Genomic DNA, 27,874 nt, shown 5'->3' on the forward strand with positions numbered 1-27,874 from the left:
AAGAAATAACATAAGAAAGTATTAAATAGTTATTACCAAAAGAAGATCATACCAAACTCAACACAACAGAGTTTCAAATGAGTGATTAGCCAGCATCATCCACTTCTTCAGCTTTTGCTTTATCTTATACCAGTAAGAAATAACACAAGAAAGTTTTAAAATGGTATATCTATTGAAGTTACTGGCAAAAGAAGATCATTCCAAACTCAAGACAACAGAGTTTGAAATGAGTGAGTGATTAGCCTTTTGGTTTATCTTTATGATTTATGAATGAGTTAAGATGATCTGTTTTTCCATTGTACTATTGCCAAGGTATGTCTGCCACCACAGGCAACAAGTTTGGCTATCCAATGTCCCTCAGCTTCAGTGGCAGTGAGGTTGTGTGGAGGAGGAAGGTTTATAGGTACCTCCATTGGTTGACCAGTCGTCACTTTCCTACCATATCCAAGACGTCCATGGTCACCTCTACCAAACTGCAAACAGTTCAACCCAACAAATAATATACTTAAATCACTGTTTTTTAATTCATTCAAAATCTCCATTTTCTTAATGCACACTAGCAAGAACAAAGAAGAAAAGAAGAGTCCAGATTCTATACTGGGTTTTTTGATATTGTTCTCTGCTGGGCATTAACAATACATTGGTACTTTAAAAATCTTTTTATATATTTTAAAACATCAAAATCAGTGTCTATTAGTATATATTTTTAAGGTACAGCAGAGGATCAGCACAGCAAAAATCCAATAGAGAATCCAAATTCAAAAGAGAAGAGAACAAGGGGATACTGAATTTCAAGTGTTTATATTTTCAGACATATGTATCACAATACATCACTACTGACTACCTAACATAAAACACAAAACCACACATTTTAAGGATAGGTTGAATTGCAATGTTGAACCCTTTAGTTAGTGATAAGGGATTCCAGTTCTCCTATTTTTCTTGTGATTATAGTCATTCCATTTTGGAAAATCACAACTTTTGGTTCAATCTTTAATATTTAATTTTGCATACGTTTTATTTCTTTTATTTTGGTCCAATTGAACATTAGATCTAGCATGTTCAGTCAAAGTCCTAAACAAATACTTTAACTGTCACTAATTAAAACCTGAAAATAAGACAAATAATGGTAAAACGTGTTCAGTCATTCTGAACTTTGTAAATTCAGTTTTAATCTGTAAAAAATTTTGTCCATTTTTAATAATACTTAATTTTGAAAGGAATCAATGTTAGTCCTTGGTGATTTAAACAACGCTAAATAAGAAAAATGGCTTAGTGTTTGAAGAACCAAAAGTAGTGCATTTAAAAATAAAGGAAAAAAAGGCTGGCTTAGTTACCTTTTAGTTATATTATTCATTCATTTATTTATTCTTGTTCAATTTAATCCCTTTCTTAATAAAAGATTCAATCAAGTATCTAAATTTTAAATATATAAGTGTTAACTATTTAATATTCAATCAGGTCCCTCAAATTTTTAAAATAAAACAGTAAGGCTCTTTCGTGTGTTGAAATTGATATATGGATTTTATAAACTGTCTATATGGGAATTAAAATCTACAGTATTTGTTTACTAACTATTTTAATGTTAATTGGATTAAAATTGATCACAATATTACGTTTTAAAAGATTGAAAGACTTGATGGAATATTTTACCAATAAGAAGACAAAATTGAATAATTAATATATTAAATCTGTTTTTGAATGATTCTATATGACCAAATCATAGAAAAGAGAAACAAAGATGGCATAGAAAATACTTACAGAAAACATGCGGCCATCGCGGGTTAATGCCACTGAGTGAGTACCTCCACAAGATACCTGACAACAAATCAATAATCTTCATATCAGAAAAATGATTACCCATAAAATTTCCTCCCTTAAAGTGTCATGATTAGTACAAGATATGAAGCAACAACAGGTTCATGTGATGTGAGAAGCTAAATATACATCTTCAGAATTAAAATAGTTTTAGATATTTTGGTTCTTCATTTTGGAGCATCAATGATGTCAAAGTTAAAGGCTAGAAATTTTTTGTCGACATTACCAAGCCATGACACTGACGCACTATGTTTTGTTAGTGTAGAAAGAAAAAAAAAAGTACCTGCACAATATCTTCTCCAGCCAAAAGTTGAACCTTCTGGGGTACCATTTTACTGCTCTTGTCACTATCACCAAACCCAAGCCTGCCATGTTCCCCCCTTCCCCAGCCATATACCTGAAATGATATTAACAAAGATAAAATTATAGCCAAATCACCACAAAAATATTAACAGAAACAAAAAGACCAGACAGAAGGAAAGAGTGGTAGTATTAAGTATCAAATATCAACAAAGAAACAAAAAGACAACTGAAAGGTATGGCCCCTCTTACTCCTTTACTACATAGAAACCTATAACTCCATGGAGAATGACCACTTGCATCCAATGGGCTTGTGATAGGTTCAAGGGAAACATTTATGTTAGAAGAAATAAGAGGGACAGACGGGTTGGGTTTGTTGTATCAGACTATTATAAAGTCTGTTTGGAAGGATGTTTTCTTTAGTTTTCGTCATTCTTGGTATTCCTGTAAAGAGATAGGTGAGGAGAGTCTGGTCCTCTCGAAAGACCAAAGGACTGTGTTGTGTTTGGTTCCTCCTCATTGGTGAAATCCTTTGGTGTTGTTCTAATAAAGACTCCAAGATTTTGTGGGTTTATTTGTATCAGGTCTGAATACCTATCAGCTTGCAATTTAGAGGAAGAGGAACAAGGGACAGAGTTTCATTCGGTAAAGCTGCACACTTAGTTAACAAGTAAACTGGGGTGAATGTGATGCATAACAAGGCCCAACGTGGAATGGGTTTGCATAAGATGAATATTATGGGAAAGTTAGAAGGAGAAGACAACTGACTCGAGGGACTAGAACTAATCAGGCAAGAAAAGTAAACGGGATTTGTTAGGAACCCATAATTGAAAAGAGAAAGAAGAGTAATATTTTTTATTGTATAGAACAAAAAGAACACACAAATAGGAGAGCACTCTCTCCTCCAAGGGTTTCCCCTTCACAAAGAGCTAAAGCTCAATCTACAAAATTATCCAAAAGTGCCTAGCCTACCAGGACCCCCAACTATATAAAGGAAACCTCACTCACCCTAACAACCTAACTAACAACTACTCCTTAATTTGTTTCCTCCTATCATACACATTATATCCTATCATTACACGCCGCTATAGAACAACCTTGTCCTCAAGGTTGGAATAGTGAAGCTTGATCCCATGGCTACAGCCTGCAATTTCAAATCTGGAGGCTTGGGTGGTGGTTGACATGAGAGTGGCTTTTGTATACCAGATTCTTAACCCAGTAATGTGGAATCCCAAAATTCCAATGTCATTGATGTTCCAATCATTATCACTATTAGGATATTTATCCTATTTTATCATCATTATAGTGTGTCAAGGGTTACCCTATTTATCATGATTATATTGTGTCTAGGATTACTCTATTTATTATGTACTTTTGTATCAATTTATTCTTATAAATAGAAGATCATGAGAGGCATCAATCAAGCCCTCTAGAATTATTTTAAAGTTTAATTCTCAAGTTGGTATCAGAGTGGGTCGATCCCGCTCTGGTTTCTGTCTCGTAATATCTGTCCGGCGCCATAGTCTGTCGCCGCCGGCCACCGTCGTCCGTCGCCGGCCACCGTCATCCATCGCTATCACAGTTCCGTTCGTCTAAACCCTTAGGGTTTTCTTGTTCCTCGCTGGTACTATTCGTCTTCTTCAGAAATGGCGTCTGGCAGTACTCTTTCCTTCTCCGGAAGTCCATCAATTACCTCCGAGAAGCTAAATGGAAAAAATTATCTATCATGGTCTGCTGCCGTTGAAATGTGGTTCCTTGGCCAAGGGCATTATGACCACCTTGAGCGAGATGGAAGCCATGTGCCTACTGAAAAAGCTAATCAGTGAAAACAAGCAGATTTCCAGTTGTGTGCCCTGTTATGGAAATCAGTGGAACCCAAACTTCTTGTATCTTTGAGGGCTTTCAAAACTTGTCACTCCTTTTGGGAGAAAGCCCAAAGCATTTATGTCAACGATATTCAACGTCTCTATGACACTACGAACAAGCTTGCATCTCTTAAAATGGCAGACCATGATATGGTGTCCTTCATGGCTGAAGCCCAATCTGCTGTCGAAGAACTCAGGATGTTTTTGGAAGCGGACCCATTAGAGGATATAAAAAAGAAACTAGATAAATTTTACATGGTGTTGATCTTCGTGCCCTACATCCCAATTTTGATCATCTCAGAGATCAACTTCTAACTAGTCATGAGGTCCCCTCCATGGAAACATTGACCACTCGCCTTTTGCGTGTCCCGGTACCTCAAACTCAAGAAGCGCATGAACTAGTGGAACCATCTGTCATGGTTGCCACACAAGGAAGAGGAGGACGTGGCACTAGAGGAGGAGAACGAGGAGGTCGGGGATGTCCTCAATGCACATACTGTAAAAGGATGGGTCACACTCAAGAGAATTGCTACTCCTTATATGGTTTCCCTTCCAAAACCGCCAATATTTCGAAGACTGAAACTTCCACTTCGAAGACTGAAACTTCCACTTCTATGTTTTCTGAGGATGAATATCAAGAGTATTTAAGGTTAAAGTCCAACAACTTGGCACAACCATCTCAATCTCCCAGTACATCAACAACCTGCGTTTCTCAATCTATGGAAGGCCAAAATTCATGGGTAATTGACTCAGGTGCTTCTGATCACATTTCTGGTAATACCTCTTTGTTTTCATCTATTTCCTTTCGAGAAAAACCTCATTTCATAACCCTTGCAAATGGATCTAAAACTTCCTCCAAAGGAGTCGGTCATGTTTCTTTGTCTCCCTCCCTTAATCTCAACTCTGTCCTTTTTGTCCCTAATTGTCCTTTTAATTTAATTTTCCTAAGCCAGTTGACCAAAATGTTAAATTGTTCAATAACCTTTGATCATAAATCTTTTGTTATACAAGAGCGTGGTTCGGGGAGACAGATTAGAGAAGGATATGAAGCTGGCGGATTATACCATTTTGGATCTCGTCCAAGGGTGTCCTGTGTTGCCGCTCCTAATCCTAAAGTGCTACATGATCGACTTGGCCATCCTCATTTGTCCAAATTAAAAAAGATATGTCCTGAACTTAGTGGTCTCCAAACCTTAGAATGTGAGTCATGTCAATTAGGAAAACATGTTAGATCTTCCTTTCCTAAAAGGTCTCAATCAATATGTAATTCTAGTTTTTCCATCATTCATTCTGATATATGGGGACCTAGTCGTATCTCCTCCTTTGGTTTTAGATATTTTGTTACCTTTATTGATGAATATTGAAGATGTACTTGGGTTTATCTTATGAAAAATCGTTCTAAATTGTTAGCTATCTTTACATCCTTTTTGAATGAAATCAAGAATCAATTTGGTCAAGTAATCAAAATATTAAGAAGTGATAATGCAAAAGAGTATTTTTCATCCTCCTTTTCTGCCATCTTGAGTTCCCATGGTATCTTACATCAGTCTACTTGTCCTCATACACCGCAACAAAATGGTATAGCAGAACGAGAAAATAGATACTTGGTTGAAACTGCTCGTACCCTTTTGCTTAGTGCCCATATTCCTGTCCATCATTAGGGAGATGTCATCTTAACTGCATGTTATCTTATTAATAGGATGCCCTCCTCCTCTCTTGATAATAAAGTCCCTTTCTCCATTTTGTTGCAAAAGGTTACACTCAGGTTTATGGTCTTGATTATTGTGACACTTTCTCTCCTGTAGCCAAGATGACTACTATTCGCCTCTTCTTTGCCATGGCAGCTATTCGTCACTGGTCACTTCATCAATTAGATATCAAGAATGCCTTCTTACATGGTGATCTTGAGGAAGAAGTTTATATGGAGCAACCTCCTGGGTTTGTTGCTCAGGGGGAGTCTGGTATGGTATGCAAATTGCATCGATCTCTATATGGCCTCAAGCAATCCCTATGTGCTTGGTTTGGAAAGTTTAGCTCCATTGTTCAAAAATTTGGGCTAAAACGTAGTGAAGTAGACCATTCAGTTTTTTACTGTCATTCTTCTCTCGGGAAATGTGTTTACTTAATAGTGTATGTTGATGATATTGTCATTACAGGAAATGATGCTCTTGGAATATCTCAACTAAAAGAGTACTTGTGTAGACATTTTCAAACCAAGGATCTTGGAAGTCTCAAATACTTCTTAGGCATTGAAGTAGCACAATCAAAAGATGGAGTTGTAATCTCTCAAAGGAAGTATGCTCTTAATATATTACAAGAAACAGGCATGATTGATTGTAGACCGGTAGACAATCCCATGGACCCAAACCAGAAATTAAAGATAGAAGGTGAATTATTCTTCGATCCAGAGAGGTATAGGAGGCTGGTTGGAAAACTGATTTATCTCACTATTACAAGGCCAGATCTATCCTTTGCAGTTGGAGTGGTTAGTCAGTTCATGCAGACTCCATGTGTTGACCATTGGAATGCTTTCATTCGCATTCTAAGGTATGTAAAGAAGGCTCCCGAGCAAGGATTATTATATGAAGATAAAGGAAGCATTCAGGTCTCTGGGTATTGTGATGCAGATTGGGCAGGTTCACCTATTGATAGACGGTCTACTACAGGATATTGTGTTTTTCTGGAAGGAAACATTATTTTATGGAAAAGTAAGAAACAAAATGTAGTAGCTCGATCAACTGCTGAAGCTGAGTATAGGGCAATGACGCACTAACATGTGAACTTATATGGGTGAAACAATTCCTTCAAGAGGTTAAATTCTGTGACATCCATACTATGAAGATGTATTGCGACAATCAAGCTGCTCTCCACATTGCATCAAATCCAGTGTTTCACGAGAGGACTAAACATATAGAAATTGATTGTCATTTTGTTCGTGAAAAGTTGTTGACTAAAGAAATATGCACTGAGTTTATTGGGTCAAACGATCAACTCGCAGATGTATTGACCAAGTCACTAAGGGGTCCTCGGATTGAGTTTATTTGTTCCAAGCTTGGTACATACAATTTGTATGCTCCAGCTTGAGGGGGAGTGTTAGGATATTTATCCTATTTTATCATCATTATAGTGTGTCAAGGGTTACCCTATTTATCATGATTATATTGTGTCTAGGATTACTCTATTTATTATGTACTTTTGTATCAATTTATTCTTATAAATAGAAGATCATGAGAGGCATCAATCAAGCCCTCTAGAATTATTTTACAGTTTAATTCTCAAACATCTAAGTTCAAGCATGAATTCTTATTCATATTACATAAATCTGATTTTGGGAAAAATTGTTGCTTGGCTACATCTCCACCTTCAACTCTCTTTATTGTTGCATCCCCTTCCTCCTCCATCATACTATATTTTTCTGTTAAAAATCTCCCTTTTCTTTTGGTTTTTTCGTCCTTACAGAGGGTGTGATTCTTCATTGCTGGTCTTTCTTCCACAACTAGAGCAATTTGCATATCTCTAATTAAGTCCTTTAAATCATGTTGTGGCAACCAATTGTGAATGTTAGATTGCAGCCCTGCAAAGAAATATCCCTGCCATTGATCTTCTGGTGTTTTATTTGCTTGTGACACTAATATCTTGAATACTTGGATGAATTTTTCCCCACTCTCAGTCCATGTTACTGCTGCCAAACTCTCAAGTAAAACTCTCCAGGCATTTCCACCATCTAAGGGTTTCTTTGCTTTCTTGATATCTTGCAGACTATTTTTCTCACCATCCATACCCAGCTTTACCTCATTCACAGACCCTTGGCTATCCTCCAAACTTCTGTCTGACTTCTTGAAGTTTTTCATAAGAACTCCAATAATTTCCTTGAGTTCTTGCTGCCCATCTCTTAGCTCCTCAATTTCCCTTCCAAGAGTGGACAAGGAAACACCAGTGAGATGAGTACAGCAGGGAAACAGGGGGCCACTACTACAGGAATATCCAAGACTGGCAGTATTATGACAGGGGATAACCGTAGCAGAGGGATAAGAAACCTGCCTTACCCAGAATACATCTGAAGGAGGGAAGAGGAAAGGTGTTTTCATTGTGGAGGTCCCTATAGTCCAAGCCATAAGTGCCCTGAAAGGAGTATGAAGATTTTGATTATGGTCGAAGATGAAGAAGAAGGTGAGGGGAAAATGGAGCAGAAGTGTATGGAGCTGTCAGCCTTCTCGACAAGAGGATTGACTCAGACAAACACTATCAAATTACAAGGATGGGTGAAAGGAAAAAGGGTGTTAGTGTTAATTGATAGTGGCGCCAACCACAATTTTATTTCAACAAAATTGGTGGTTGAATTAGGCCTGGAGGTGGAAGAAAGCCCTCCCTACAAAGTATGCTTGGGGGATGGCCCCACGAAGACTACTAGTGGATGTTGCCCCAACATTTTGGTCGTCCTGAAAGGAGTAGAGGTCAAGGAGAAATTTTATCTCTAAACTCAGAGGAGTAGATCTGATACTGGGGGTATCATGGCTAACTTCATTAGGGGAAGTCAAGATCAATTGGAGAAAATTAACTATGAGTTTTGCCCAAGGAGAAAGGGAGGTGATGATTAGAGGGGATCCTATTTTGGCCGGGAAAGTGGTGGCTCCGGAGGCTGTTCTAAAGGAAACAGAAATTGAGGCTATGACTTTAGTTTGGAGTCTGGAAAAAACAGAGCTGGAAGAAAAAGAGGGAAGGGTGGATGAATTATCACCTAGGCAGTCCATAGAACTTAAGAAGATCTTAGGATAGCATGAGGAGATTTTCAGGTAACCAGCAAAGCTACCACCCAGGAGAGACCAGGATCATAGGACCAATTCCCAGATTTGAACCTTGAGGACAAGGTTGTTATGAGGCCGGCGAGTAATGATAGAGTCTTAAGGGTTTATGTCAAGAAAAAGGGGGGAGTTGGTTAGGCAGTTACGTTAGGAGATTGTTTTAGGAGTTAGCTAGGATTTAGCTATATAAGTGGGAATAAGTGTTTGTCAGGGGATACATTTTTGTATTGTTTGAAGTTGAGACAGGATCTGCACATCCTGTGAGGGAGGAAGACAGACTTCCTTGATAGTGTTGTACAATTGTTGTGTTTTCTGAAATAAAGAAACAGGATCTTTGTTGTGTTTCATTTTCTGGAGTTAAACCAGAATAGTGTTCCAGGTTTCTTGCTCTTAAGGTTTCTTGCTCTTAAGAAACCTAACAATGTTTGTCCATAAAAATATTGTTAATGGACAGATTGGATGGTTTTTAACCTTTTATTATATGATTATGAGTAGAATAATTTTTTTAAAAGCATATTCAATGGATCAAAATAAATTATTTTTAATGTATCCATTAGGATGCAACTAAAAGTTTGTCCAATCTATTTGTTTGTATCCTACTCTTTATCCTCTATCTCCTCAATAACACAACTACTCACCCTTATTCTTAGCATGATTCGATGCCAATGAAGATGAACTGATGTGGCTTCAATGTTGACTTGAGCAGCATGTAACATGACTGCAAAGGCATGTGCATGGGAGGGACTGTTGCTAAGAGGTTTGCCATACGACATTGTTAATATGGTTATTAAAGTTATCAAGGATAGAGAAGTCGGTTTTGACCTTGTGACATAGTCCTTGCAATTTCCATGGTTAAGTTATAATTGAGATGTCTTATCTAGGCAATGCGTGTACCACATATCCATCTTTCTCAGTCCTTAATAATGCACCTCCTTGTCACTTTTCTTAATCTCCCTTCGTGCCATATCGAAACAACAAATTAACGACTCTATAAAAAGAGGATGAAAAGAAGAAAGAAGTGAAGGCTGAAAAGGAGGGACTTCTTATAGAGACCATGATGACATGCATAACTACCAATCAACAAGGAATTTGATTGTAATAGATAAATAAAAGATAATGATGCATATTTCTCTTTGGTCCTACCATTGGTATCCTCCAACCCATCAAATTGAAGGATAACTATAGCAGCACCAAAGAGACTGAAAATAAACAATATTATTTAAAACTTCCCCTATTTACATTTCTTTAGAAATGCATTTACTTTTAAGATGTACTTTTTATTCTTTCATAAAATATAATAATTTGTAGTAACATATCTAAAGAGGATATAATATTGTTTTGAATGTTTATCCTTGGCCCCTATGCTTACCAATTTTTATTTGACTAATTTTATAAGAATATTGAACTGCAGAGATCCAATTCCAAACCGAACCAATTCATTCAAAATTGGATTACTTTGGTTCAGAGAGGGAGTAAAGCCTATTTTGTAGGCTTAAGCCTAAATCATTTTAGAAGATCATATCATAGTATAACCTAGATCCATTAAAAGGGTCACTCATCATATTACACGAACCAAGTCCAATAGTGCTGAATGTGAAGGGGTGTACTGGGAAAAACTCAAGTCCCAAAATGACTAGAGATAGTGGCCAAAAAGTATATATATATAAGTGATGACAATCTTTACCTTACATGTCGTTTTGTAAGGTTATGTTAGGTCTAAACAACTTTTTAAGAGGATAGATCATCTAAATTGCTTCTATTAAAAGAGTATAACAAGCAGCTTACTTTATTACAAAAGCTATTTTCAAAAACAATAATTTATATATGGTTTTCTCCTATAACAGCTATTTTCAAAAGAAACAGAAAACTAAAAAATTTAAAACTATGAAGTTAAATGTAGAGTTCAAATATTTGAATGGTATATCTTCAAATTAAAATTTAAAACCAATAGATTCTACACACAAAAAGAGTACCTCTCCTTCTTCGGTCAATGCAGTAGAATGCCATCCACCAGCTGCAATATCAACCTAGAGTTCCAAATAGATTTAATAAAAGAAATTAGATATTTAAACTATAATCAGAGATTGAAAGTTTGTAGGGTACAGATGTATAACAATCCTTAACTCCTATGGACATCCAAATATAACCCCAAGAGAAAGAATATGTTAGGTTTCACTTCCTTAATTGATGGCTAAGGGAACCCCTGAAGAATAATAAGAGAGAAGAGAGAGATATTTGAATTTCCAGCCCCTTTTCATTCATTCGAAAGGCTATATATAGCCATTACAAAAAATATTCATATCATAATTGGTTACAATCAAAGGGTCTTCCTGATTTGTTGGGCAAGGAAATCTACAAAATCAAAAGCAATCTACCAAAACGCATAATTGAATTATTCTGGGAAACATGCTGACAAAGAGGGATTCTATGGAACATAATCCTTCAAATGGGCTGGTGTGGTAGTAATCCTTTTGGGCCTTGCCTTATTCAGATGGCCTATTGTTTGCTTGCTAACAGAATACCACTGGAAGCAAGGAGCTATACCCGCAAGTTGGTAAAATGGAAATAAATGAAAAATAAAAAGAAAATTAAAGGGGCTTTGGTAGAAGAAAAAAAGAAAACATATGAGTAAAGAGATAGAGCGATAAGTAGAGATAGTGAGAAGTAGTACATTGGATCCCACCAATTTTAAATTATCTTTCCTCTTGTTCTTCCCCACCAAACTACTTATACTAATTCTATCTTCATTCATCTTATTAATTTCATTAATACCAAACAAAGGCTAAGCATTTTTAATAATCTAGCATTCTACCTACATGCATAAACTTAATATTTGCTTGTGCACCAAAACAGCTCACAAACACACGCTTGCAAGCGTGGACACACACACACACACAAGTTGTAACACTGATATATGCCTGTGTTCTAAAGCATACATCTAATTCTGAATCACACAAGTTTATAAAGAGGAATATTCAGATATCACCCAATAATTTGTCTCATTAATTATCTATTTGATTTGAGATAAAGATTTCTTTTCATTTCCTATGTCCTTGAACCATAATAAAAAAGGATCTTGTTTTCACTTTATCTCTTGTTTTAAACGTGTAGCAGAGGTAATGGTGAAAACAAATTCTTGTTTTCACTATTTATTACACAAAATCATTAAAATAAAAAGTATGAAATGTGACTTTTTTATAATTATTTGTGAAAAAAAAATCTCAACCCAAACATACTATAATACACATTATATTGTTGTCACTTTGCTGACATGCAACTAGATACAGACTGAGGAAATAAATTTGACACCACAACTCATTAGAAGGATAAATTTACATTATTGAGTATATATTATCACACATTTTAAAACTACAAGGAAAATTAGGCAAGCCATCCTAGCCCCATGGTTGTTCTATAACTTATATTTCCTCTTCGCCAATGGTAGTTTAAGAAGCACTACAAAAGGTATGACAGAATCATCCTTTTGTTAACCATTGTAAAACAAACTTGACAAAGGAAAAGGGAAAACAAAAGGGGCACAAGAGGTAATATGCACACAGTTATATTCAATGTTGTCAAACTCAAGGATAATAAAAGGAAGGGGAGATAAAAGATCCTCAAACTTGACTTGTAAGAGTTTACGAGGATATGAAAAACTATATTTACAGACCTGTGCATGCATTAAAAATAATATAGACAGCTAAAATAGATTGCCATGTCATAATTTACTCATAATAACTAATAAATGGCAGAAAGATTAGAAGAACATATGATAGGTTTCTGAATTGGAAACCTATCTAATTAGCACTAACACACACTCAACAACCAGAAAAGAAGTATAAACTTTATATTTCTCTATTCAGTATAGCAGCCAAACAACCTCCAAGGGAGCCAAATTCTCCCTCCACAGGATAAACGTGATCTTGTCTATACAGTATACAATTCCAAAAAGTGTCTATTACTCAAATACATCAGCTCTTTTATAGGAGCTTTATTTCCCGCCCAAGCTATGATTATAGTTATAACTACCTCATGCCTCTCCCCCTCTTTATTCCCTTTTTTCTTCCTTTCATAAACTCTCCATACCCTATCAACATATTACTAAGAAAAATTATAGAACAGAATATAGTTGAAGTCCAAGGCAACAATTGATGATGATAAAAGCAACACCAACGGTGTTGATGAGAGAATCGGAGACGGTGACACGAACCTTGTTGATGGTGAAGCAATAATGACAATAGCATTAGTGCTGCAATGACGACCATAATGATGGGAGTGTCATCAATTATGGGCGTCATCGAGCATAATTGTTTGGTTTTTATTTGCTATTGGGAATCCTAGGAGATAAAGAACCATCCTTTTTAATTTTTTAAATCGGGTCATCACAAGCCCCATCTAAAAAATCCCAACACATGAGTTGGATAACTCAAACCCTAGGGTTGACCAACAACTCACTTGAGATTAAAACAAAGAAATATATTTCCATAGGGCTTAAGGAACCCCTCTCATAGTTCTGTATTTATATATATGAAGGTTGATACAATAGGAAGACTAAAAGGCAAAAAGGCTACTTGGACAAATAACTAGGGGCAGAGGTTATCGAACACTCAACCTCCTGCCTTAGACTTAATGATGACATGGATTTTCAAGCTATTTCAACACTCCCCCTCAAGTTAGAGCATATAAGTTGAATGTACCAAGCTTGGAACAAATAAACTCAATCTGAGGTCTCCTTAAGGACTTGGTCAACACATATGCAAGTTGGTTATTTGATCTAACAAACTCAGTACATATTTCTTTTATAAACAACTTCTCACAAACAAAATTACAATCGATTTCTATATGTTTAGTTCTCTTGTGAAATGCTGGATTTGATGCATTGTGGAGAGTAGCTTGATTACAGCAATAAATTTTCATAGTCTGGATCTCACAGATGTTAAGCTCTTAAAGAAACTGCTCCACCCATATAAGTTCACATGTTAGTGACGTCATTGCCCTATATTCAATTTCAATTGTTGATCGAGCCACTACATTTTGTTTCTTACTTTTCCATGAAATAACGTTTCCTCCAAGGAAAACACAATATACAGTAGTAAGTCGTCTGTCAATAGGTGAACATGTCCAATCTTCACCACAGTACCCAGAGACTTGAATGCTCCCTTTTGTCTTCATATAACAACCCTTGCCCAGAGCTCTTTTTGATGTACATTAGAATGCGAATGATAGCATTCCAATGACCAACACATGGAGCCTGGATGAATTGACTAACTACTCTAACTGAAAAAGATAGATTCGGCCTTGTAATAGTAAGATAAATCAGTTTCCTAACCAGCCTCTTATATCTCTCTAGATCAAAGAATAATTCACCTTCTTCTGTCATTAATTTCTGATTTGGGTCCATAGGACTGTCTACTGGTGTACAATCAATCATACATGTTTCTTGTAATATGACAAGAGCATACTTCTTTTGGGAGATTACAACTCCATCTTTTGACTGAGCTACTTCAATGCCCAAGAAGTATTTGAGACTTCCAAGAATCCTGGTTTGAAACTGTCTACACAAGTACTCCCTCAGTTAAGATATTCCAGTAGTCTCATTTCCTGTAATGACTATATCATCAACATATACTATTACCTAAACACATTTCCCAGAAGATGTATGACAGTAAAAGATCAAATGATCTACTTCACTACGCTTTAGCCCAAATATTTGAACAATGAAGCTGAATTTTCCAAACCAAGCACGTGGTGATTGCTTGAGACCATATAGAGAGCGATGCAACTTGCATACCTTACCAGACTCCCCCTGAGCGACAAACTCAGGAGATTGCTTCATATAAACTTCTTCCTCAAGGTCACTATGGAGGAAGACATTTTTGATATCCAATTGATGAAGTGCCCTATGACGAATTGTTGCCATTACAAAGAAGAGACAAATAGTAGTCATCTTGGCCACGGGAAAGAAACTGTCACAATAATCAAGGCCATAAACCTGAGTGTACCCTTTAGCAATTAATTTTGAGCCGATCAACTTCACTGCTAGGGTCGACTTTAATTGCACACACCCATTAGCAGCCAACTGCCTTCTTGCCCGGCGGAAGGGGCACGAGCTCCCAAGTATTAATATGGTCATGAGCATGCATTTCTGTAATCATGGCTTGTCACCATCCAAGATGATTAAGTGCTTCATTCACATTTTTGGGTATAACCATAGAGGACACTGAGCATAAATGAGAATAATAGGCAACTGAAAATCTCTGATAGCTAAAAAAATTATAAAGGGGATGTGGGTTTCAAGTGGAACAATTACCTTTTCTGAGAGCAATAGGCCAGCTTAAATCATCGTCACCAAGAGTCGTGGTATGAAGTGACGAGGGAGAAGAATCTGAAGTAAGGGATTCACCATTTTCTTGGAGAAGTGGACTCTCCATCGAGGTCTTGTATCGAAAGATATCAATATGTGGAGATGAGGGTTCAAGAGGCTTTTATCAAGGCTTAGATGGACACGGACATTGGAAATATTGGACGCAGCTATGGGAATAGGAAGGACCTATTATATGATATGAACATCTTGAACAGAGGAAGAGGGAGAGAAGTAATAGTTACTCATTTTCAAGCTCCTGCTTTAGACTTAATGATAACATGGATTTTCAAGCTAATTCAACAAGCACTACATGATGCATGACCCGCTGGGTAATAGTTACTCATTTTCATCACCATGGCAATAGTTACTAATTACTTCTCAACAATACAATATATTGAAAGAATGGAATTGAACGAATGAATATCTTTTATTGATGGTAATATCTAAATAAACAAAAGTAAACAATAATTGGGAGTATAACCTCCATCAATTATTTGGGAGCATAACCTCCCTCACAAGACAATAATGTCTGTCACAAAACTCAATAATCAAAAGCATGCCCTTAACCCTAGACTCTAGCTTTATTTATACTAATTATTTCCCGCCCCATCTCTTACTAATTATTTCCCTAGAATATATCTGCATTTAATATAAATATCTCTATATTTAATATAAATATCCCCCATATATTATCTTAGCATAGATCCTTAATTATAAATATCTTATATTGAATATTTCCCTAGGATATATATTTATTTACTCTAATTAACTTATACTAAATATTCTCTCCTATTGTGGCTCCTTTTACTGCAATTAGCTCTCACCCCCCCTAACCACTGCGCAGTTAAGATGATGATTCTTCAACCGTTCGGCTCAGGTCCTTCCCTGCTTCCCACCGTTCGGCCTGATCGCTCCCTGCCTCCCACCGTTCGGCCTGGTCGCTCCCCTTTGTCCACCGTTCAATCTGACTGTTCCCCCTTGTCTACCGTTCGGCCTTACCTCTCCATGCCTTCCACTGTTTACCGTTCGGCCTCACTTCCCTCCTACCTTTCTTCTCCTTCTCATTACCTCCCACCTTATACCCTAACAGAAGCTCACACAACTTTCTATGAACAAAAACTCCTGATAAATTACTTTACTTCCTTTTGTTCGGGCATAAAAAAAAAATAATCTATTGTGTCACCTACTACTTGCTATAAAATTTAAGAGTGAGTTCCAAAAATCATCTTGGAATGTCATATTCCTGCAGAAATATGCATCAGTGTTCACATACCAAAATATATTATTTATTCTGTCTGCTGACGCAGAAGCTGAAAATAACAAGGTGTTTTCAGAGAATGATATACTAACCAGAGTAAGATCAGAAAGTCCTTGGACAGGAATGGGTTGTGATCTAGGTTGAGTATCTCCAGTTCCAAGTTGTCCATATTCATTATTTCCCCATGCCCATAAAGTTCCATCCTCTTGAAGAGCCAAATTATGAAATGCTCCAACAGCAATGAGCCTCACACTTTCAAGACCTTGAACCCGAACAGGAACTGAAATCTGTTTTCTGTAAGATAAAGCAAAAATATTATAACTCAGCAAAATGTAGAAACTGTTTGGTTACTAAAAATGCAGAAAAACATCTGAATAAGTAAATTAAGTTCATATTTAGATAATAGGAACATAGTATTATAAAGAAAATGAAAAGAGAAACTGTTAGGTTTCTTGGCCAGATTTATAATTCAATTTAAGAAATTAACACACAAATCTTACTACACAATGTAAATAAATAATACTCTAATTCTGAAAAACATAATTCAAGAAAACATCCAACAGCTTCCAAGGGAAGAAATTCCCTTCTAGGACAAGCCCTGTTCTAAAACAAAATGCACACCACCCCGGGAACTAGAACACCCCCTCCTTAAAAGACAAAAGCTGCCTAACTATGAATTAAAACTTCCCTTAACTGTTGTTTAAACTCCTCCTAACTATCCCTAACCACTTCATACTAACTTCTATGTTTTATTTTTGCCAAACTATCTAAAAACTGTCTACAAACTGTCTAATACATTACATATCCTATCATTACTCGCCGCTGCAAAACAATATGTCCTCAAGGTTGTAGTCTAGAAATTGGTCCTTAATCATTGTGACAACTTCCCATGCGACTGCCTCAAGGCTTCCTTTTGGCCGTTGGCTTAATCCTTGAATCTGCAAAAATCTAACTTTGACAACATAATATTTTGCAAACAAATGCTTAATAAACAGTATGACTCGGGTTCCAAAATCAACAAGTTTATTACTAGAGTTTGCTAGCAATCGATTTCCATAACAGATAAGAAACCCAAGACAAAAGGGAGATGGTCTAACTTTCTTGTCCTTCTTGCATAGGGCCTACTACTTTGTCAAGAAATACTCCACCAATTGGTTTTCTAATGTTGGGTATACTAGAGACACCAATATCTTGAATTCTTGGATGACTTTTTCCCCCTTTCCCTGTCCTTATTACTGCTGTCATCCTCTCTAAAATTTCCACACTCCCCTACTGCCAAACTCTCAGATAACATGTTCCCTTTGTTCCCTTCAAATATCCTTAGTTGAGGTGTTGCAAGATCTTCCCAGAAAGGTTCTGAGATTTCTGTTGCTAGGTCTTGAACCCCTTGACTGCATTTTTTTCCATGTTATTGATGGTTAGGAATACTTTTGTTGTTCCTGTGATATTCTGGACTTCAAAAACATTTGTTGTCCCAACACCAACTACTACCTTTGAACCATCCACATTCAAAACAACCTCATCTTTTACTTTAGTCCCAGAAGTAATAGTTAAAATGTTCCCACCACATTCGGTCGTCTTTCCTCTGTCTTCACCCTCCTTCACTGTTTTGACATATTCACCAAGACCTACCACACTATCCCCCTAAAACCAGCAGCTTTTGCAACTTCATTCTAAAAAGCAAGAGTCACAACATTCCCATCACAGTCTTGGTCTCCACATTCCTCTTCACTGATATCCTTTTCTCTTTTCTTCTCCCAATTGATGGAATTATCTCCTCCATTTGAAGGTTTCTTGGCTTTCTTGATGTCTTGTAGATTATCTTTCCCAACAACCATACCCTTCTTTACCTCTTTCTTTCCTTTCATGATGTCATGAAGAAGTTCCCCTCTCCCTCCTTTCTTGCTCTGTCAATAGATTTATCCCTTCCTTTAGAGTCCCTTTTCTAAATCAGGACATCCAGAATCCTATTACATTCCCTTATCATTTCTTCCAATTATTAGAAACTTTTCTCATCTCTTGACACCATGCCCTCACCTTTTCCAGTTCACTGGTCCCCCTCTCCAAACTATTGAATTCCATGCTTTCCCTCCTTCTTGATCCGGTAGGTCAAACCAATTTGTTAGGTTTCTTGGAGATAAGAAACCAGATTTATAATTCAGTTTAAGAAATTAACACACAAATCTTACTGCACAATGTAAATAACACTCTAGTCCTGAAAAATATAATACAAGAAAACATCCAACAGCTTCCAAGGGAAGAAATTCCCTTCTACACATGACAACACCCCTCTCTCCTTAAAAGACAAAAACTAGCTAACTACTAACTAAAACTTCCCCTAACTGTTGTTTAAACTCCTCCTAACTACCCCTAACCACTTCATACTAACTTCTATATTTATGTTTGCCAAACTATCTAAAAATTGTCTACAAACTGTCTAATACATTACGTATCCTATCAAAAACACTTTATGTAGATAGAAAAATAAGTGTGTAGAAGCAAAAGTGCCAAAGTTTTTCGTGGCAAAGTGCCATCTTTGCTACAATTTGAAGCATTTGTTTGGAGCAGAATTTTAGTTTTGGAAGCTTCTTCAGCATGTCACTTTATACGTGTGATTTTGCAATCTAATTTTAAGAAAAAAAATACGAATAGATACCTTCAGAGATTAGGAATTGTGGTAATTAAAGGAATTATCTATAGAACCTTCTTAATTAGAGAAAATATCTATAGAATCTTCCTATTTAGAGAAAAATCATGTATGATCTTCTAGATTATTTTTTAGTACATTGTTTCCTTATTTCCTTTTTTAGAAGATTAGATTGCTACAAATAGGGGTAAGGAGAATATGATTGATATGAATGAAAATAATAAAATCATTCTCTTTTTCAAGTTGGTATCAGAACTCCCGATCTTGGGAGCTTCGTTTCTGCTGCAACAGTAGCCACCGCCGTCGTTGCCCGACCACCGTGTCTGCCTTAATCTAGTCCTTCACAATCTAGTCCTTCACCACCACTAGATCTTGATAGGAAAGCTTATAAAGAGGAACTCGAGCACTTAAAAGCAACGGTTGAATCCATGAGTAAGCCCTATGGATCATGTACTCTGTCCATGTAAGGTAAGATTTGTCTCAATATTGCTGCTCTGGGAATATAATTTTGGACTCATCTATTGTATTAAAGGATGTTTTACATGTTTCACAATTAGCTAATAGTCTTATCTCTGTGTAAAAACTCAAAGGATTGAAATTGTTTAGTAACATTTTTCTAAACTTATTGTGTTTTTAAGGACCTTGCCACGGGGAACACGATTTTAACTGTTAAGGAGCATAGTGGGTTGTATCTTTTGGAGTGTAATGACCAAAGCAACACAAAAATCATGAGTAAACAAGCTACATCTGAGACGTGAGTAAATGCCCAAATATTGTTACATAATCATGGGCTTGGGCATCCTTCATTTAATCTTATCAAGTCCTTATTTCCCATTTGTTTAACAAGGAGTCTGTTGAGTCTTTTAATTGTGATATTTTTCAGTTGTCAAAACACCATCTTGCATCTTATCCTATTAATAATAAAAAGAGTACTCCTGCATTTGATTTAATTCACTAGGGGACCTATAACAAAATCTATTTATGGAGCCAAATTGTTCGTTACCTTTATTGACGATTGTACACGTGTCATGTGGACATACCTTATGAAAAATAAATTAGAAGTTTTTCAAATTTTTGTTAATTTTTTCCATCTTGTCCAAAATCAATTTGGAAAAAATATCAACAGAATCAGGTCTGAGAATGGTATTGAATGTGAATCATGAATTTCTCAATTTTTTGTCTCATAATGACATTGTTCATGAACTAACATGTGTAAACATCTCTCAACAAAATGGGGTTGTAGAAAGAAAGAATCGTCATCTTCTTGAACTAACTAGAACTCTTCTTTTTCAAATGTTTGTTACAAAAATTACTGGGGGAAGCTGTGGTATATGCCACATATCTCATCAACAGGTTACCCACTCATATCTTAAATGACATTAGTCCTATAGAGTCTCTATTGTATTTTGTTCCTTCTTCTCCCCTAATAACGAATCTACCTAGTTGAATCTTTGGATGTGTTGTTTTTATTTTGTCATCATCCTAATCCTAGTAAATTAGATCCCAAAGTTCTTAAATGTGTCTTTATTGGGTATCATTCTAATGAAAAAAGGGTACCAATATTATCATCCTCAAAGTCATTGTGTCTTTATCACCATGGATGTCACCTTTCATGAAACACAATCATTTTATGTCAGTCCACCACTTCAGGGGGAGAAAGCACTTGAAGTGGAGGAACTCTCCTTCTTGTCATTACCATGTTTATCTTTGCAGAATGCCCAAGATCTGAGCAATGAAGCTATCATAGTCCACAGTGAGAAAGACGAGGAAGAAGACAATTTTTTTGGCAAAAAATATGAAAGAAGAAAACAACTCACTTCAACTCTAGAGCAAGGAAAATTGTCTAATCCGGAGGTGAGGATCCTTGAAGATATTAGTGAGGAGGTAAGTATTACTGAGGATTTACCCATTGCATTGAGAAAGAAAGAAGATCATGTGCTAAATATCCTATTTCGCAGTATGTTTGCACTAACAATCTCTCTAATAAGCACAAAAGCTTTATTGTTGCCATTGATGCCACAGAAATACCTACCTCAATCCAGGAGGCCATGAAACTTGAACATTAGATTCAAGCCATAAAAGAAGAGATGAATGCATTAGAAAGAAATTCAACTTGGGAGATTGTTGATAAGCCAAGAAACAAGAAGGAAGTCGGGTGTAGATGGATATTCACAATGAAATATACGGCAGATGGGACAATAAAAAGATATATAGCTAGATTGGTGGCAAATGAATATACCCAAACCTATGGGATTGACAATGAGGAGACATTTGCCCCAATGGAAAAGCTGAATACAGTTCGAGTTGTTCTCGCTTTGGCAACTCATTTTGGATAGGACTTACACCAGTTGGATGTGAAGAATGTATTTCTTCATGGAAATCTAGAAGAGGAAATGTACATGGAGATTCCCCAGGTTTTGAAGTGAAAAATGAAAGAAAAAAGGAATGCTTCTAATACATTGTCGTTGAAACTATCAAATTAAAACTACTTTACAAGGTACCTTCAGTATTTCCAATTTAGTAGTCAACAAATTAGATAGGGTTAAAGTAACCGAGTCGTTTCCCAACAAATACGGAATTTATTTTCAAATACATGACTCTTATGAAGACTTTTAAAAGTCAATAGAATGCAATGCAATGCTTAATAAGTCTATCCTAATGATATTAATGTTAAAGAATGTTGTGAATTTAATTAAAGAACAAATGAGAAATTTAAAAACAATAATAATCAAATAGGCTAATTCCACAACTTTTCCAAAATAGATTCATCATCGGTTATCCACATATTATTGTTCAATTGATCATTGTTTGAGTTTCAAATTAATTAAAGTACATTTTTAATTAACTCAAGGGCGATTTTACAGTTAATCAAAGTAGATTCTCAATCAAAAGTAAGACCTTTCTAGATTATTCACAATAAATTCAACCAAAATACATTCTCAATCAAAAGTAAGACCTTTCTAGATTATTCACAATAAATTCAACCAAAATACATTATCAATTAAATCATATTGTGTTTAATCGTAACTATTCTTAAATCTTCTAACCAAATTAAAAGTTAATTAATCAAAGTACATTCTCAATTAATTATTGTTAAAGTACTTACCACTAATCAAAGTACATTTTCAATTGGTAGCAAAAACTCATTCAATCATATGAAAGTTCATAAATTCAATCAAAGTACATTCTCAATCAAACCTAGAAACCCTTGAACTCATATGATCAATATGCATGAAGATTCAAACATCTTATAATGTAAAAATCATTACTATTAACATGATTGAGAAATGAAAGACATAAAACAAGGATAACCCAAATCAATAATCAAAAGAAACAAATACATTAATTCAACATAACCTCAGAATCCATAATAAAATTATAGTGGAATAGCTCTAGACGCTTATCCCTCCATGAATGGAGTGAAATACATGATCAAATAAAAGTGAGAAGAGTGGTGGATGATTACTTTCCAGTGGAGGAGTCTGGGTAAATGCATGATTGATTTTCTGCTTCCCCTAGGTTTTTTTATATAGGAATTGTTTGGACTTGGATTTTGAATATTCTATTGATAAAATCTTTTATCTGTTACTATAATATCTTCCAAATAATTAACAAATTTAGATAATTATAAAAATATTTGGGAGATATTTTATATTGATAAAATCTTACTTGATAATGTAATATCTCCCAATTATCTTTTAAATGATCCAATATCTTCAAGATATATTTGATTATTGTGGAGATCTAAAAATATTTGAGAATATCTTTTATAGATTCAAAAATATTTGGCAAATATTATCTTTTGATATTTACTAATATAGTTAAATAAGGTAATTATTTAACAATATCAAATAAAATATCTTAAGATATATTTTTTCCAAATTATCTTTTATCATAAAAATTTATCAATTATCAAATCCTTTTTGTAGAAAATATAAAAAAAAAACCGCAAGATCCAATTTTTGTTGCCTCTTCCCTCTTTTTGGCTTAGCCAAATTTCTTCACTTTTTCATGTTTTGCTTGGCTTGACTTCTTGTGGTCTTGATTATTTGCTATTCTTGAATTTATCATTAAGGTTTTCATGTTTTGGTTGGATTGACTTCTTGTGGTCTTGATTATTTGCTATTCTTGAATTTATCATTAAGGTGTCATGAAACTTTAACCAATTTATTTTCATGCCGTAATCAGTTCAACTTAGTTGTAGTTGTACTAACACACCAAAATAACCAAAGAATATTTATGAAACTAAAAAGCTATTTTTATCCTGTTTAATAAACTCAATTATAACAAATATTCTTTTAAAGTATAAAAACTAATTAAGAATTCAATATTAAAAGCTAAATGAGATCATAAATATGCACTCATCAGCCTCCTAAAGAAAGCATTATATGTCTTAAGCAATCCCCTAGAGCATAGTTTGGAAGATTTACAAAAGCAATAGTTTCCTTGGGATACAAACAAAGCCAAGGAGATCATACTCTATTCATAAAGCTCAATATTAGGGATTGATAGGAAAATTGATTTATCTATCACACACAAGACCAGACATTGCTTATGCAGATAGTGTAGTGAGCCAATTTATGCATGACCCAAGAGAGAGACACTTGCAAGGAGTTGACAAAATTCTCCAATACTTGAAGTCAAGTCGAGGAAATAGGCTATTATTCAAAAGGGAAGACACATTGACTATGCAAATATATACTGATGTTGACTATGCAGGCTCTATTACTGACAGAAAATCTACTTTTGGGTATTGTGTGTTTCTTGGAGATAGCCTGGTAACGTGGAGAAGTAAAAAGAAAGATAGAGTATCTCGTTCTTGAAGCTGAATTTCGAGCTCTTGCTCAAGGAATGTGTGAAGGACTATGGATGAAAATCATTTTGGATGACCGTAAAGTCAAGGTGGATAATCCTATGCAACTAGATTGTGACAATAAATCTGCCATGAACATAGCCCGTAATCTAGTACAACATGACAAGACCAAACACATTGAAATTGATAGACATTTCATCAAAGATAATCTAGACAGAAGCTTTGTGATTACAACTCATATTCCTACAGAATGTCAGATAAAAGATATTTTTACAAAAGGACTCCCTTCGAGTAGATTTCAAGATCTTATGGGCAAGTTGGGAATGATTGATATTCATTTACCAACTTGAAGGGGAGTATTGTAATTAAAGGAAATATCTATAGAATCTTCTTAATTAGAGAAAATATCTATAGAATCTTCTTCATTAGAGAAAATAGGTATATGATCTTCTAGATTATTTTTTAGTATATTGTTTCCTTATTTCCCTTTTTTAGAAGATTAGATTGCTACAAATAGAGGTAAGTAGAATGTAATTGATATGAATGAAAATAATAAAATCATTCTCTTTTTCAAGTGGAACCTTTATCACTTAGATTTTGTTGGAAAGTCTCATATAGCTGGTCTCAAATTTGGAAGTGCGACTTATATCTATTTGTTGGACAACTTTACCTAATATCAATTGGTTTTATGGTGAAATATGGTATGGTATCAAAGCCTATAATTCATCTTCATACCTTGACACTTAGACTGCAACTTATATATCAATTGAGTAACTTTGCTTAATGTCAATTGGTTTTAAGATGAAATATGACAATTTTAACCATTTTCATTGTTGTTTTTTGTTTTGTTTTTTGAATAGGACTCTTTATCTTGCTTTTTCTATGCAGTTCACTCCTTTCATCTCAACAAATTTATTTTTTAAATCTAAAATGAAAATTACATGTCACCCGGAGGCCATGGCTGACCCCATGTCCAAACATGGCCTTCACACGTAAGTACCACTGAGTGAGTTCCTCCTGCAGCAACCTGCACCCCGAATGAATTAGAAAAACATTAAACTAAGTAAAACCCATGCCATCCAATTTTCAAATGATGCATCTGTTACAATACAAATGTGGAAGTACCAATACAAACTCAAACAAAGAAAGCATTTATTGCACAATTACTTTACCAAAAAGAATCAAATTCGACTTATTAAGCAAGACTACATGGGTTAACGGCATAACAAGAATTATAATCAGACATCATTCAGATTCACAACATGAATAACAAATTAAAATGAACAATTAAAACTTTCTGGAGCTATAAATGATTTTTTCCTTGTCACATCATCATCAAAAAGTCAAGGTGATAGAATTACTCTTGCTAAGGGCAAAGCACATATCACAATTTTAACTTTAAAAATTACTGGGATTAAGCATTTAAAATAGAACTTAAGAATAGGTAAACTAAAACAATTATAGGTTTACCAGTGTATTGCTTACTGGAACATAGGCCATTGTAGTTTGAACATGTCTCACAGGGCCTTGCATGGATCAAGAAACTCTCAAGTTTAGAAGGAAATGATTTCCTTCACTTATTATATCACAAACATACATCCGATATGTATACAAAGATTTGTTGGATAGTTTTGGAAATAAGAACAAACTATTCTAGGGAACAAATCCCTGAGATTGCAGGATTGTTGTGCTTGTCATAAAAACATGATACAGAAAATATACAAAATCAAAAACAATAGGAATACTATCTGAAGGTTTCTAAAATATATTTTGACAGAAACTAAAGAAAATCTCAGATGTATACATCGCTTTCCAACATATAAGAAGCTGTAGCTTGATCTTCACTTAAAATATATGTATAAATACAGTATTTTTTTCTTGCTCTGTGGTAAGGTTACTAGTAAGCATTGAGCAAAAGCAACTTAAACATCTCGAAACTAAATCATTGGCATGTCTGACATTCTATTAAGGTTACATGGGAATTGTACAATAATAACAACAAATTACAAGGACTAAAAGCTACCATAACGTTCTGTCATAGACAAAATATTGACAGTGTCACTCACATCCCCTTTTCACGAATTCAAAAGGATGATGAAAGGTAGATGAAAACTTTCATACGAATTATAGTGGCATAAAAAACTAATGATTTGAAGGAAATAAATGCACATCTAAAATTAAAGATTGGCACAGAAACAAAAGTAAAGGCAGACCGTTTTTGTTCCACCATAGCATTCAAGGCATTGGAATACATAAATTACCTGCCGAACAACAAGCTTAGGAGCACAACGTTGAGGGATCTCTATATCTCTCCTTAAAGGTTTGCCAGTATCATCCTTGCGCTCAGGTTCTTCACCACACTGCCCATATTCATTTCCACCTGAAAACAATTATACCAGCTCTTAGAAGTTTTATAATATATACATCAATTAAACTGAATCAACACTCTTTCAGAATTTTGGACAGCTAAAGGGAAAAAAATAATATGGCCTTCCACACAACTTCAAATTTTTATCTTAACATAAATTAATAGTTAAGAAGTATGTAGTACATGTACACAATTCATGTAAGTATACAGTTTGTCACTTTATACGTGATTATTACGGGACTTCTTTTAAAATAATCTGGTACGCAGTAAGTCAGTAACTATATTATGACATGGTTATTTTGTCCAAAGAGTCGTTGAACTAATAAGTGGATGGAACGGTATAGATTTAAAAAGTAATGAAAGGAAGGCATATTGCAATCTAAGTGGAAAACGAGAAGACATTTTGGTGTGTTTGGATGAGCATTGGAAAAATTAATTTTGAAGTGATGTGATTTTAGTTTGGATGATTTTATAATTACAAGTTAATTGTAAAACTAAGTATAAAATTTCTATCCAAAACAAATCCTATTTAAATTTGCACTGATTCAGAATCAATTCATCAGCATGAGATTAAACATGAGAAGATTTAATGTGATTCTAGAAAACCTAACATGGAGCTAAACGCGCAATTAGTATGCTTAATGACGTTGCCACTTTTTGGACAATGCTAACTCTACTGATCACAAAATAATAAGAATAATAATAGTAGTAGTAATAGTAATAATAATGATAATAAAAAAATGATGATGATGACGATGATGAAGATGATCATGATAAAAATAGTAAGAACAACAACGTGATGGAGAAATGAAAGCAAAAAGGATTTATGGTGTGGAGTGAAATGAATAATAGAATAATACCCCAGGCATAAGCTCTGCCCTGATCATCAACAGCCAAACAGTGCCATCCCCCAATAGCCGCCTAACAACCACAAGTTATTCACTATCAATATTAACAAAATAAGCACACCAAAAAGAATGATAATCATGAATTGAAGAGAATGAACGAATGGATAGATGTATACCTGGACAATCTTAACACTGGAAAGAGCCTTGACCTGGCTGGGAATGTTCTCAATCTTGTTCTCAGACTTACTCTCAGCTGGATGCCCAAGTGTGCCCCTTTGGTTCCAACCCCAAGTGAACAACTACATCACCCAAGTAACCACCACCCCACCAAAAAAGATGAGATTTTGAACGATACACACGATTTATAACAACGAAAAAGAGAAGAAGATACAGAGAGATTAAGATACCTTGCCGTCCTCACCGATGGCGAGGGAGTTTCTGCTGCCGGCAACGACGGAGCGGAAACGGTGAGGTTGGAGAGCTTCGACGAGACAGACCCATTCTTTCTCTTCGTTGTTGCCGATTCCTAGTTGACCATCTTCACCAGAGCCCCTGAATGAAAAGAATCGATCACACACGCTTCTTTGAACGAGAGAAGAAAAAGAAAGAGGAAATGGTGATAAAGAGACAGAACAAACCATGCAATAATACAGGAATGGGAATCCATGAAGGTTGGAGCAGAGTGAGAGAGAGTGTCGAGAGAGTATCCAATAAAGAGAAGATTATCACAAACACTTTGCGTGCGTGGAGCTTACGAGTTAGCGTTTCTGTACACTTTTTTAAAATGAAAT

At 35.3% G+C, this 27,874-nt stretch overlaps 1 protein-coding gene across 1 annotated transcript; it reads right to left on the reverse strand.

Annotated features, from left to right (window-relative positions):
- Positions 1–77: 77 nt before the first annotated feature.
- Positions 78–27,874, reverse strand: LOC108343821 (ultraviolet-B receptor UVR8). Its single transcript, XM_017582215.2, has 11 exons — positions 27,722–27,874; positions 27,491–27,635; positions 27,260–27,382; positions 27,096–27,156; positions 26,129–26,247; positions 24,809–24,894; positions 16,500–16,701; positions 10,759–10,812; positions 2,102–2,215; positions 1,762–1,818; positions 78–473 (listed from the first exon to the last, which is right to left on the reverse strand). The coding sequence occupies exons 1-11, from the start codon at positions 27,748–27,750 to the stop codon at positions 276–278; spliced, it is 1,188 nt and encodes a 395-aa protein (XP_017437704.1). The 5' UTR covers positions 27,751–27,874; the 3' UTR covers positions 78–275.

This window comes from Vigna angularis, chromosome 8 (assembly GCF_016808095.1).
Source record: "Vigna angularis cultivar LongXiaoDou No.4 chromosome 8, ASM1680809v1, whole genome shotgun sequence".
Lineage (NCBI taxonomy): Eukaryota > Viridiplantae > Streptophyta > Magnoliopsida > Fabales > Fabaceae > Vigna > Vigna angularis.